Raw genomic sequence first — 13,516 nt, 5'->3', positions numbered from 1 at the left:
TTCCACCTCTATAATGTGTCTTAGAGAAGAGAAGTAAAGCATCCTGTGGATGTTTAATGCTATTGTTCTTCAGCTGTTTCTGCCCCTCTCTCTCTTTAGCCCAAGAAGCTCAAATCCTATTGTCTTCCAGTGACTACAAGCGAAAAAAACTTCACTGCTTTACAACCAGATCTTTTTTAAGGGGGGGAAGAGGTCTCATGGAGTGACATTTGCTGTAGATTTAATCATATTGTGATGAAAGAGCATGATGATATCCAAAAAAAGGATGCAGTCAAATGTCCTATGTCTGGGTGCTGTTTGGGGAGCTCTTTTAACTTCAGCCCTGTGCCAGAAGTGCTTAGACTGTCACAGTCCATAGCTTGAGTGCTCCTGGTACAACAGGAGACTCTTGACCTTGGGAAGAGTTTTGTTTCTAGCTTCCCTGGTCAGGAGGAGCAACCACCCATGCTAGGCTGTGGCTGAGTTAAGGCATTTTCTGTGGAGCTTCCAAGGAATGTCACTTACAAATCGTTGATTTTAATTCTCTTCAACTCTACAAGTGTTACAAATTGAGACAAAGACAGACAAAGTATTTATTTTTCTTTTATAGAATGGCTTCAAATGTCACTGCATGTCTGAGTCCCACCAGAGGCAATTGCTGCTGGCTTCTGAAAATCCTCAGCAATTCATGGATTACTTTTCTGAGTGAGTTTGTTCTATATTCTTACCCAGGTCTTCATTTCTGTATCACATCTGCTCGGCCATACCTCTAAGGCCCGGTCATGTCCCATTGAAGATACTTTATTCTGAAACATTTTAGTATCAGCTCTTTTTTTAATGACAATTTGAAAGTTTAGGCAATGCCACTTTTGAATGCACGTAAGAGATTTCAGGGAGCTGTGGTATTTTATCAAATCTGACAGTTTTATTGCGTGTCTGAGTTCTGTTTTAGGTTGCTCTGTGTTACACAGTACGTCACCTGTTCCGCCCCAGCTGAGTGACTGCCACACAGGCAGAGTTACAAAGAGCTGAAAGAACCATTACAGAGAGATAACAAGTCAGGGGTGTGACTAATGTCCCACAGTTTCCCCCAGTCCTTTGTCCAGCTGACCTGCACAGACAGCTGGGTTGACTGGAGCTGTCTTAGCACGAGCCTGAAGCGAGGCTTTATGCTCCAGCCTTTGAATTAGCAGTGAGATGAGTGATTGATCTGCCCCCTCTACCACTGCTGCCCTTTGTCCTGTGTTTTGTGTCAGTCAACTTGGGAAGATACTGGGTAATGAAATACCAGCAATTAGTGGGAAGTGTTTAGATTTTGTTCTTTCCTTTTTATCAGTTTGAAATGATATTATCCTTTTGAAGTTTTAACTTGTGCTTGCAGGTACTATATTGTGTTTCTTTGTGCATACCTACTGCAATTAATGCTACCTTACTGAAAAAGGGAAATGAGTCCCTGAATTTCATCATGTTCAGTTCAGAAGAATACTCATTTTTATACCACAGATATTTCATTGTTAATGACAATAGCAAATTGCTTTGTAATTGCTCAAGTTTTACTAAAATACTTTCTTTTTCTCCCCTGAGGGAATTCCGAAATGATTTCCTAGAACTGCTCAGGAGGCGATTTGGTAAATATTTTACTGTTTGTTTGCTTGTTTGTTTGTTTGTCTTTTATTAGTTCAGTGCAAGAAGTTTTGGTTGCTTTCTTCTAGGTCTCTTAGTTACATTTAATAATAATAATAATTCTGTATTTCAGGAACAAAGAGAGTCCACAATAATATTGTGTACAACGAATATATCAGTCATCGAGAACACATCCACATGAATGCCACGCAGTGGGAGACGCTGACTGATTTTACTAAATGGCTGGGGAGAGAAGGTAAATGTAGTTGCTCAGGGCTGGGAAGTTTTATAATTAGTGGGTAATTGCATTGCTGATAAATGATCAGTAAACATTTATGTTAGTTTTCCCATTTCCTTTTTCTTTCTTCTCCTCTCCTCCTGCGTATGTATTAACAGATTTCCAAACATATTTCTGTGCTAACCATTAGGAATTTGCTTGTGAAAAATGTCAGAAGTCAGGGATAAATGCATCAATCATGAAACTTTCCTTTGTTTCATCTGTTGCTCTATATTTACTGGAGGTATTGCTGAATTCTAAATCAACTTCCAACAGTTGCCATTTAAAAATGAAAAACTATGATAGAACATTTCTTATGACTACAGAATCCTTCCATATTTAAGGTGACAAGAAACAAGCAGTCTTTTTAATTTCTGGCATAACAAAAGGGTTAAAGCTTGAGATCTTCACTTTTGTGTTCAGTGGGAGGAAGAGAGATTAAGTGGCACTGTGGTATGACAGAAAGTTTACTTTGGCCCTGATTGCCTGTGTCCTACAGGATACACTCATGAGTGTTTGAAAAGTCACTCTAGCGAGAGTAACAATAACGTAGCATAGTAAAGTTTTCCTGCAGTGTGATGCTATTAGTGTGTATTGTTTATATATGTTAGATTTCTGTTTTCTTCCTTGTTAAAACAATGGGAAGGAAACATTTTCTTCAGTAAGGGAAGTATTATAAAACACTCCATCCACTTTATTACATGCTCTGGCCTATTTCCAAATAGAACTGGCTTGCTGAAGGGCTGAAGCACATACTAAAGATAATTCAAAGTCAGTTTTACCAGGCTGGTAAGGGGTATATTGTCTCTGATAAAGTATCTGCATTGTTATAGCGAAGGTGGACTGTGAAAATGATCTTGATATTTTCTTTGTCCCTTTCTTACTTTTGTGAGTATTAATCTTACTCTATCTTGTGTTGACTGTTTAGGTCTTTGCAAGGTTGACGAGACTCCAAAAGGCTGGTATATTCAATATATTGATAGGGACCCAGAGACTATTCGCAGGCAACAAGAACAAGAGAGAAAGAAGAAACAAGATCTTGATGATGAAGAAAAAACTGCTAAATTCATTGAACAGCAAGTTAGAAGAGGTTTGGAGGGGAAAGAACTGGTGAGGAAAATTATGCAGTATGTCAACCTTCAGCTCAAAAATCCTCTTGGTTAAATTAATGGTGAATTGGATGCTACTGGGATCCTTGCAGTGGTATTTTCTTTGCAGTCACTTAGAAGGTGATGAGGAATCTTCATGCCTCAAGTTACAAGCTGATTACCAGTTCAAGCTGGGGAGCAATGGGCATACTTGGCTGCATTGTTGCTCTTTTCTAAGCCACAGGGAATAGTCTTTCTCCAGATACTTCTCATACCAGCCTTGATTAACTTGTTTCTGTTGAAACTGCAGTTTGTTACATTTCCTTGACTACCCAACTTGCTGGTGATTTTGACAGCTGATGAGCAAAGGTCCTTTATGGAATTGGGTGTCCCTGCTGATGGCAGGGGGATTGGAACTAGATGATCTTTAAGGTCCCTTCCAATCCAAACCATTCTATGATTCTATGAAATAAATAAAATGAGGCTGAGATTTCAGCTCCTTTTGGATTTGATGTGATTTTGGAATCTACTGGAATTGTATCCTATAGCTCTAGTGTCTCATCCTGGCCATTTCAGACTTTTTTTTAGACTGTCTTCTTCCATACTTGAATCATCACATCAATTCACTTATATTCTGAATTTTTGGTTATCTTAGATGATAACTTGCTCTGGAGGAAGACTTGGAGTTACTTTGTACCTGGCTTGCTTTAGTACTAAAGGAGTAATCATTACTGCTCTTCAAGTGATTAGTGACTTAGAAATCACTCTTGAATTTAGGAAGGGAGAGTAAACAATACAGTAACCAGCATGGCATGTCTTTGTTTATAGCATTTCACAACTTTTAGGACTGCAAATAACAAGTATCTTGTAGAGTGGGGAGGCTGAGATAACCAGGGGGAGCTGGAGTAATCACATCTGCATAGTGAAAAGTTCTGTTTCAATAGTGCTGGTGTGGTATTTGGGATCTGTTTATTTGGCCTCATTCCATGACTTCCATACATGTTGTTGCCTGGGACTGGAACCTCCCATTTCATCCTGGATATTGATAGGTATATTTAAATGCTGTTGTAAACAATTATCTTTTTCTTAATTTAAAACTAATTGAAATGTAAATGGTCTGAACCTTCAGAGCTAAAAATTTGTAAAGATTCCAGAATTTCCTTCTTTGGGTTGTCAGTCTGTCCAGAAACCAGTCTAATCATGCTGGTTCAAACAGAAAACTGCTACAATAAGGCCACTTTCCTTTCATGCTGGAATCGAGCAAGTTTAGACAGCATCTCTGTAGAGAGTGTTAATTAGAGAATTTTGCACAGGAGCCTATAATGAGATAATGTTTCCAATTTATAATCTTCATAAAATCAAGCCAGGTTGAATATTACAGTTGCTTGTAATAATCTCTCAGTAGTCTGTAAAACTGAGGTCATTAATGATCACCAAAAAGTGGTATCTTGGCTCAGTGTTCTGTTTGGCTCTTGAAATGTGTTTTGTGTTCTTTTGGCAGGAAAAGCCAGTCTATACTGAACTGAACAGAGAAAATGAAGAAGAAAAAGGTAACCAGATTTTTATATGTGTCATTTTCTAGAACCTACTGAAGCTGATTTTGTGATTAAAACAAGATGAGCATTGAGTCCTGCTCAGTGCTTCATAAAGTGCTTCGAGATCAATCATGAAGAGCAGTGGAATATGGAAATACAGAGTATTCTTTCTTATAATGTTTCCAGTAATTTATTTTAAAAGCAGAACCAAAACATAGATGAGTAAATATTTTCAAATTTATGATCTTTTCCATTTGCAGATTTTTAAAATTGTAACATCCTTCAATGCAGTTATTTTTAAAGATAGAAATAGAGTAATGTCTTTTTATTTTTTAGTTACATTTAATTTAAACAAAGGAGCAAGTACTTCAATAGCAGCATCTTCTAAAACAAGGTGAGAAAAGAATTTAAGGGTAACCCTTACTGTTGCAAAGCGCTTATGTGACAATGATATTTGTATGGACAGGAAGATGTATCTTGTCCTGAAATATTTGGAGTCTAATATCTCATCCTGTCATGTTATTCAGGAGGGGATACTATGAGACTTTGTGGTTACTTCTGTTTTTAAATTGGATGAATGGGTTTATCTTAAATGTGTACTGTGAGGAGCCTTCTTGTATTCACTGTGGTTCATGGCAGGTACCTATAAAGTAATAGGCAGTTCTAGGTTCCTCAGAGAAGATACTGTTATGTGTAAAGGGTGGGTAAGGGATCCAGTCAGAGCACTTGCAGTGAATGCCATCTAGTCCCAGCTGCCTTCTACAAATGGGTATGCATTGTTTATTTTCATTCCTAAGAGGTTTGATTGCCTTGTCTAATTGGAGGTCATACTTTCTCTGATCATCATTGAAGAAGCTGAATCTATGTGATGTAAATCATAGAATCATAGAATTATTAGGGTTGGAAGGGACCTTAAAGATCATCCAGTTCCAACCCCCCTGCCATCAGCAGGGACACCCCCCACTAGACCAGGTTGCTCAAAGCCTCATCCAACCTGGCCTTCAACACTTCCAGGGAGGAGCAGCCACAGCTTCTCTGGGCAACCTGTTCCAATGTCTGACCACCCTCACAGTGAAGAACTTCTTCCTAATATCTCATCTAAACCTTCCCTCTTCCAGTTTAAAGCCATTATCCCTCTTTCTATCATTAACTGCCCTTGTCCGAAGTCCCTCCCCAGCTTTCTTGTAGGCCCCCTTCAGGTATTGGTATATACTGGTATATATATTGGTATATAAGATCTATCGTAAGCCTTCTCTTCTCCAGGCTGAAGACCCCCAAATCTCTCAGCCTGTGCTCATAGCAGAGGTGCTCCAGCCCTCGCATCATCCTCGTGGTCTCCTCTGGATTCCTTCTAACAGGTCCATGTCTTTCTTGTGCTGGGGGCTCCAGAACTGGATGCAGCACTCCAGGTGGGGCCTTATGAGAGCGGAGTAGAGTGAGAGAATCACCTCTCTCAATCTGCTAGCCACACTTCTTTTGATGCAGCCCAGGATATGGTTGGCTGCAAGCGCACATTGCTGGCTCATGTTGAGCTTCTCGTCCAACACCACTCCCAAGTCCTTCTCTTCAGAGCTGGCCTCAATCCCCTCATCACCCAGCCTTTGTGCTTGGGGTTGCCCCGACCCAGGTGCAGGACCTTGCATTTGGCCTTGTTGAACTTCATGAGGTTAGCCCAGGCCCACCTCTCAAGCCTGTCAAGGTCCCTAAATCTTTCTAAAGCTCACACATTTAATTGTCATCATATAACCACGAGCAAAAGGGATCAATAATCCGAACAGTACTGACTTAGAGCAGTCTGTGAAACTGTTTGATGAGCAGTACATATTTTCATGTGAGGCAATACTGTAATTAAATGTATTGCAGGTAAAACGAAAGCTTTCCTCTCATCACCAGCTTAGCTCTTAGATAAGATATCTGATAGGAGATATGCCAGGCAGAAAATGAGACAATAAAGGAGTTCTTTGCAGTAATAGAGACAGATTTCAGGCTTTGAGGAAAACTTGTAAATTATCCCTGAGCATTGAGTTGTGCTTAAGATGAGTCTGAAACTTAATTCAGACACTCACTTGAATAGTTTCAGTGAAGAGTACTTAAGGTACTTGCTAAAATTTGTAAAATCATATATCCAGTAATCTAATTTTTTCATAGCTTATGAGAGATATTGGTCTGTGAACTTTGTAATGGTGGTGTAGAAGCAAAATTAGGATACCCACTTCTTGGTAAAGTGACCGGGCGGTGGTTTGTATGTCACTGGTGATACAGGAATCACTTCAGAGTCCTATGGAGACCTTATTAATGTTTATAAATATCTAAAGGGTGGGTGTCAAGGGGGTGGGGATGGGGACAGACTCTTTTCAGTGGTGGCCAGTGACAGGACAAGGGACCACAGGCACAAGCTGGAACACAGGAGGTTCCACTTAAACATGATGAAAAACTTTGCTGTGAGGGTGATGGAGCCCTGGGACAGGCTGCCCAGAGAGGTTGTGGAGTTTCCATCTCTGGGGATGTTCAGAACCCACCTGGACGTTTTCCTGTGCAACCTGCTCTAGGTGAACCTGCTTTGGCAGGGGGGTTGGACTAGGTGATCTCCAGAGGTCTCTCCCAACCTCTACCATTCTGTGATTCTGTGATATGTGGAAAGTGCTTCCCTGTGTCAGTGTAAAGGTGTGTTCTGCTGCTGTTGGCTGTTACTGAGGATCAGTTGAGTTCAACATGATGTCCAGTACCCCAGCACAGCGTGCACTAGGACTTCCTGGCTTCCCACCTTCTCTGCTTGCATCACAGGCTACAGGAACCTGGCACTTGTATTTCCTGAGCAGGGTGCAGAAATAGGACCAGGAGATCATAGGTAGTGGATGGTGGAGTTTGAGGAGTATCTGAACACAGATAGGTACAGAGTTGGAGTTGGAGCCTTGCTGAGAAGAAGAGTGACAGGGGAGGTGGGCTTTGCCTTGAGTGTCTGTGTGGCTGACATGAAACTGGGAGTCACCACTGCCACTGCAGGCACGGCTTCTGATGCTGAGTGCCATTGGGAAGACTGGGAGCCCTGGGTTTACTGTTTTCCCCTCAAGAACTTACATCCTCAAATCCCTGCTTAACTCACTCAGTGGACAAGTGAGATTAGAATTACTTCTAATTAAGGAATGAGCAGAGGCTGTTGCCAAGGTCACTGGCTCCTGTGCACAGTACTGCAGGTGTACCAGTGTACAGTCCTGTCCACACACTGACCAGCCTCCACTGTACACAGTTAGGCTTTCCACAGCACTCTACTCCCAAGGGAAATTCCTTCAAAACCTGTTTGCTCTGATGGTTAGCACCTTGTCTGTAATTTCTCAGGTAAATATAGTCATGGATAGTTTATACCAGTTGCTCTCATGTTGGTATGGATGTTTAGCACAAATATTTTTCTCCCTAGTTTTTTGCTTTCTCAATGTATTTGTAGAGAACAGTTTTAGCCTCTCAGCCTTCACTGCGCTGCACAAGCAGGCCTACACAGTGCTGGCCTCATCTCCCCATTCCCCTGATACACTGAATAGCCCTTCCTTGTCACAGAATCACAGAATGGTGGGGGTTGGAGGTGACCTCTGGAGATCATCCAGTCCACCCCCCCATGCCAAAGCAGGTTCCCTACAGCAGGTTGCACAGGAAAACGTCCAGGCAGGTTTTGAACATGTCCAGAGATGGAGACTCCACACCCTCTCTTGTCCTTGTTACCGTTTCAGCTAATCTTGAACAGGGGAGCTGATGGAATTTGTGCATGCTGCATATGAAATGTCACCATGGCTTATACAAGGCACTAATGCCTGTTTGCCTTGATGCCTCCTAGGATTGCATTTGACTCTTTCATGGCTGGTCCACACTGGTGGCTGTCATCTGTGATTATAGCCTGACACTTTCTGCTTTTCTTGTTCTTAAACAACTCCCAGTAGATAGAAGATAATCAGAATAAACTTTTCCAGAGTATGTGAGCCTGCATAATGTGCTGTTGAATTTTGTCTTCTTTAAAACATGGTTTTCAAGATAAACCAGTCCATTCTGGTGTCCACTTCTTTCTTTTGTCTTCCATATCGATGACACACCCAAACAACGTTGGAGGTCTCTCACTCTTTGTCTCAGAGCTCTTAATAAATATGTTAAATAAGATTTGTTACAGTATTGACACCCAGGAATCCCTTAGTAGCCTTGCAGGTAGATGTGTTTTCCTTCTTAAATGTAGGCACTGCAGTTGTTATGTTTTAATTGTATGTTACCCTTTATGAGATTTTATTTTAAATACTTGCTATTGGATTTGTGATTTAATGTGCTTTTGCTTCTAGAACTCTGCTGTGAAGATTATCCAGTCTTCCTCTGCAATACAATTATTTTCCTTTCAATTTTGTTTCTACTGCCATTTCCGTGTCTTCATCCCTGGTACATATCTTCCCTTTGCTGGTATATTGAACATCCCCACCACAGGCAGAACGTGTGATTTGTTGTAAGGCCTAACTAATATTACCTCATTGTCCACCTCACTGCAGCCTTCATCTTTCTGGATGAGAGAACACCTAAATTTTTTTTACCACAGTCAATTTTTTTTTTTTATAAAAATGGCTTAAATCAAGCTACCTTTAGGCAGTTCTCACTTTACTTCAATGTTTCTTCATCCCTGAGATGTAACTTTTTGTGCCAATTGCTCTTTTCTTTCATAACTTATAGGCTGTGTGCCTGTTTTTAATATGATTGTGAAGATGATGTTTATTTGCTGGGTGTGGAGCCCTTTTCTGCAGATTACCATGTATTTTCTCCCTCTGACAGATAGGTTAAGTATCTCTGTCTGGAAGGAATTGTAGACATCTACCGTGTTTGAGAATTGCTCTGTCCAGGTGGCTTCTCTAAAGCCACAAGTTTGTCCTTGAATTTGAAAACCTTATCTCCATTGAACTCAAGTCCCCACTCAAGTCTTTGCTTTTGCGCTGATAAACTGTTAGGTTGTTTTCATTGTGCTGGACTGCTAGCAGCAAACGTCAGTGGACATGGATTTTACACCCCAAGGAGATCAGTTCTAGCTGCTAAATGCAGTCCTAGAGAAGGAGGCTTGCAGGGTCTGGAAGGTGACTTGCACAACTGAAATTAAATAGATCAGCAGGCCTTTTTGCACAACCAGCTCTTCAAATGCGTCTTGATAGAGGAGACAATTTAAGGTCTGCTGTGAAAACACCATCTTACTCTTCCAGCAGTGTCCTTGGACCGAGTGCACTGAAGATGGTGGAAGGGGCAGTTAAAAGAAAAGAATCAGCTCATAGTTCTGGTCAGTCCAAAGAGAAAAAGAAGAAATCTGCACTGGATGAGATTATGGAGGTAATAATCATGCAGGATCTGTGTCTTTCTAACCCCATGCCTGTGGCTATGTCCACTTTACCAGGGCATCCCTTTGAAGTGACCTCAGACCTTCAGTTCATGTGGAATTCAGACTATTATCAGGCAAAATTATTTCAGTTCCCCATTAAAACTGGTTTCTACTGCTCATGTGTGCCTGTTCCCCAGACATCTGAGAAGTTGGAAGTAAAGGAGTACAGCTTTTGGAAGAGAAGAAAATATCTAGTAACACTTGACAAAACCAAATATAAATCTTCATCATTAAATATGGATTCCTGGATCTCATCAGATTGATTTTTATGCAGCAAGCACACACTGACTTACCCTTTTTTAGTTTTGGGTTTTGTTTTTTTTTATTCCCCACTTGATGTGGGCCTGGAGAATTGGTTCAGCTTTTCAGAGGCATGGGAAAACTGCAGTGAAAGGAGGAAGTAAATGGTGATTATTTGTTGTTGTTCTGTAGCTTGAAGAGGAGAAGAAAAGAGCATCTCGAAGAGACTACTGGTTGCAGCCTGTAAGTGTCTTAAAAATTATTATATTAAATACAAACAATTCTGCAACTCTAAAGCAGCTGTTGATTTGTGTAAAGATCCAAAAGCAGATTCCAAACCTAAATTCACTCTTATTTTACATGCTGCCAAATGTGAAATATTACAGTATCTGAGAGAAATTACTCTTCTGGTTGAGTATGATCTGCAGTCTGGAGCATCATATGCCTGATCTCAGATGGGGTGGAATTTTCTGACTAAAGAGTTGGTACTGTGAGTCTCTACAGATCGTGTTTAAATCATGATGCTACTTACAGCCGCCTTCTTTCTGCAGTAGTAGTTGGCAGGCACAGAGATGTAGAAATCAACATCAGCCTTTTGAGCTGAGAGACCTCATCTCAGCTTCTTCTTATTGACTGGATGTCCTGGTTATCAACGTTCTTCTCATAATATGTCTGAACTGAAACACTGAAAGTAAAATACAACTATTCTAATTACTAAAAAGAAAATTAACTCTATCCTAGCAAAACCAGGACACTGAACTTCTAGATCAAGAAGTTCTGCCTTTGTCCCATTGTGGGCTGTCACATTATATCCTGAATTCAAGTGTAACTGTACTTGTAAAACAACAAAAAAAGTCTTCAGAGATACTCCTTTGAGGCAATAATTTGAGGATAAAGACAAGATCCTGCATGCAGAATCTTTACAGTTGTTTCCTACGCTGTGCTGTGCAGTCTGTGGTTGGAGTCAGTGACCTGAATGGGCAATTAGTTTAGACTGTGTGGTTGTTTGTATATTTTGGTATTTTATTTTATTTTTTCTCCTTTCAAATCTTCCAGGAAATCATTGTAAAAATTATAACAAAAAAGCTTGGAGAGAAGTATCACAAGAAGAAGGCAGTTGTTAAGGTAAAGCATGCAAATGGAAGCATGTGGCATTGGTTAGGCTTTTCTGGTATCAGATGACTTGTGAAATTTTGTTTCATTGTGCAAGTTGTTCAGCCTTTAGTCAACACTGACGGGGGCTGAAATGTCACCTTAACTTTACTGGGACTTGTTCTGGGTAGGGAGTGAATTTCTGAATTGGTTTAATGGCATTTACTCAGTGATTCTTTCTTAAGCACGGTTTTATCTTGCATAATTTGTCCCTATTAACACATCCATCGTGGAGAATAGTCACTTTGTCCATGTGATATGACCAAGAGCAGTGCAATTGCATTTTAATCTCAACCTAATCAGTTTTGCACTGATATTTAAGCAGCAGGCTGCCTTTGAACAAGATCCCATTTGGCTACAAAACCTTCAAGCTGTAAGCTCCTCTGTTGTTCAGGAGTGCTTTCTTTTAGCCACTGCCAGTGAAATCATAGAATCATAGAATACATTGGGTTGGAAAAGACCTCCAAGATCATCAAGTCCAACCCCTGATCCAACTCCAATTACTATATCATGGCACTAAGGGCCACGTCCAATCTCTTTTTAAAAACCTCCAGGGATGGTGAATCCACCACCTCTCTGGGCAGGCCGTTCCAGTGCCTGATTACCCTTTCTGTAAAGAATTTCTTCCTAACATCTAACCTAAACCTCCCCTGGCAGAGCTTGAGCCCATGCCCCCTTGTCCTATTGTTGGTTGCCTGGGAGAAGAGACCAACCCCCACCTGGCTATAACCTCCCTTCAGGTAGTTGAAGAGAGTGATGAGGTCACCTCTAAGCCTTCTCTTCTCCAGACTAAACAACCCCAGCTCCCTCAGCCTCTCCTCATAGGACTTGTGCTCAAGTCCCTTCACCAGCCTCGTTGCTCTTCTCTGGACCCGCTCCAGCACCTCAATGTCCTTCCTGAACTGAGGGGCCCAGAGCTGAACACAGTACTCAAGGTGTGGCCTCACTAATGCAGAGTACAGGGGAAATGATGTGGTACTAGGTAGTCCAGAGCTCAACAGTCTCTGGCAAGAGCACCAAAGATGACACCCAGGTGTGTTTTGAATGATTGACAAAAGTGTACAGAGCTCAGAATCACAGCTGGTTTTGGTAGGCATCTGGGAGGGTTTATGAGTCCCAGTGGCAGTCCCCCATTTTGCTCTGAATATGAGAGGTAGAACGTGGATTATGCTGGGTGCAAAGATGATCACTGACATTTTACCTCGTGGAGATGTATCCCAGTTGTCACTGTGTGGCTTCCAGCCAGCTTAGCCTCCCCAGGGGGAAAAATGCCTCTAATTTTCTTTTTATCTTTGAGAGGACAGCTAAGATAGCTGACCCAAAGGTTGACAAAACCTTTAGACAAGTCCACCAAAATTAGTGGTCAATTACACCAGTCATCAGTGTTCAAGGGGAGCCCTTTTAATCTAGCCTTAACTTCAGAGTGGGGCCAGTCATCAGTTTGTGAAAGCTGGATGCCTTTAGGACAGCTCAGAATTCCTTCCTGCTTTTCAAAATGTACAAGTGCAGTTTTTTTAATTTTGTAATGTAAATTTAGATAATTTTTTTGTTTTTCTGATTGCATTTCACAACAGGAAGTGATTGACAAATACACAGCAGTTGTGAAGATGATTGATTCTGGAGACAAACTGAAGCTTGATCAGACGCATCTGGAGACTGTAATACCTGCACCAGGTATAGCTGTTTTGTTCATTTTTCATCTTAGCTGTCACTGCAAATCTTACATTTCAGTTGTTTTAAACTATAATTCATCCACTTGAAAGTACTATAACAACAGCCATCTTGCTCTTGGAACAGCATTTCATAAGGTACTCTGATCATTTCCCAAATATCCTCTTGTTACTCTCTAGGGAATTATTACATTGCTTCTGCTTTGAGCCTTCACAATCCCTCCTCAGAAGAATTAGATTATTTTCTGAGAAGGCAAAAGTGCTTTAGGAATGAGTTCATCTGTCGAGATGAAAGTATGTCTCTTCAGCTGCCAGCTGAAGCATCTCTGGGAGCCCTACACAGCCCTTGGTCATATTTATCCTGTATTTTTCCTCCAAAGTCGTGCCTCAAATAGCTGTGGGCACTTGGCAAAGCTTACCTCATCTCCTGTTTGGTTCACTGGTGCTGCTCTGTCTGGTACACACTGATGTTTGTGTATAGCATTTCACCAGTATTTCAGGGAACGGTCAGGGTAGCAGTTATCATAGAATCATCGGATAGTTTGGTTGGAAAAGACCATTATGAT

The 13,516-nt window shown here is 41.1% G+C and overlaps 1 protein-coding gene across 1 annotated transcript; it reads left to right on the top strand.

Annotated features, from left to right (window-relative positions):
- Positions 1–589: 589 nt before the first annotated feature.
- KIN (Kin17 DNA and RNA binding protein) lies at positions 590–12,954 on the top strand (the record flags this gene model as incomplete). The annotated part of the gene is made up of 10 exons (XM_029084943.1): positions 590–684; positions 1,564–1,607; positions 1,736–1,858; positions 2,808–2,989; positions 4,469–4,517; positions 4,839–4,896; positions 9,716–9,839; positions 10,321–10,371; positions 11,185–11,253; positions 12,855–12,954. Coding segments are annotated over 10 exons (895 nt in total), but the record flags the coding sequence as incomplete, so codon positions are not given.
- Between the last annotated feature and the right edge of the window lie 562 nt (positions 12,955–13,516).

Source organism: Antrostomus carolinensis, unplaced genomic scaffold (genome assembly GCF_000700745.2).
Source record: "Antrostomus carolinensis isolate BGI_N321 unplaced genomic scaffold, ASM70074v2 scaffold3580, whole genome shotgun sequence".
Taxonomy (NCBI): domain Eukaryota; kingdom Metazoa; phylum Chordata; class Aves; order Caprimulgiformes; family Caprimulgidae; genus Antrostomus; species Antrostomus carolinensis.
Note: the sequence above shows the minus strand (reverse complement) of the source record. Positions and strands in the feature narration are given on the sequence as shown.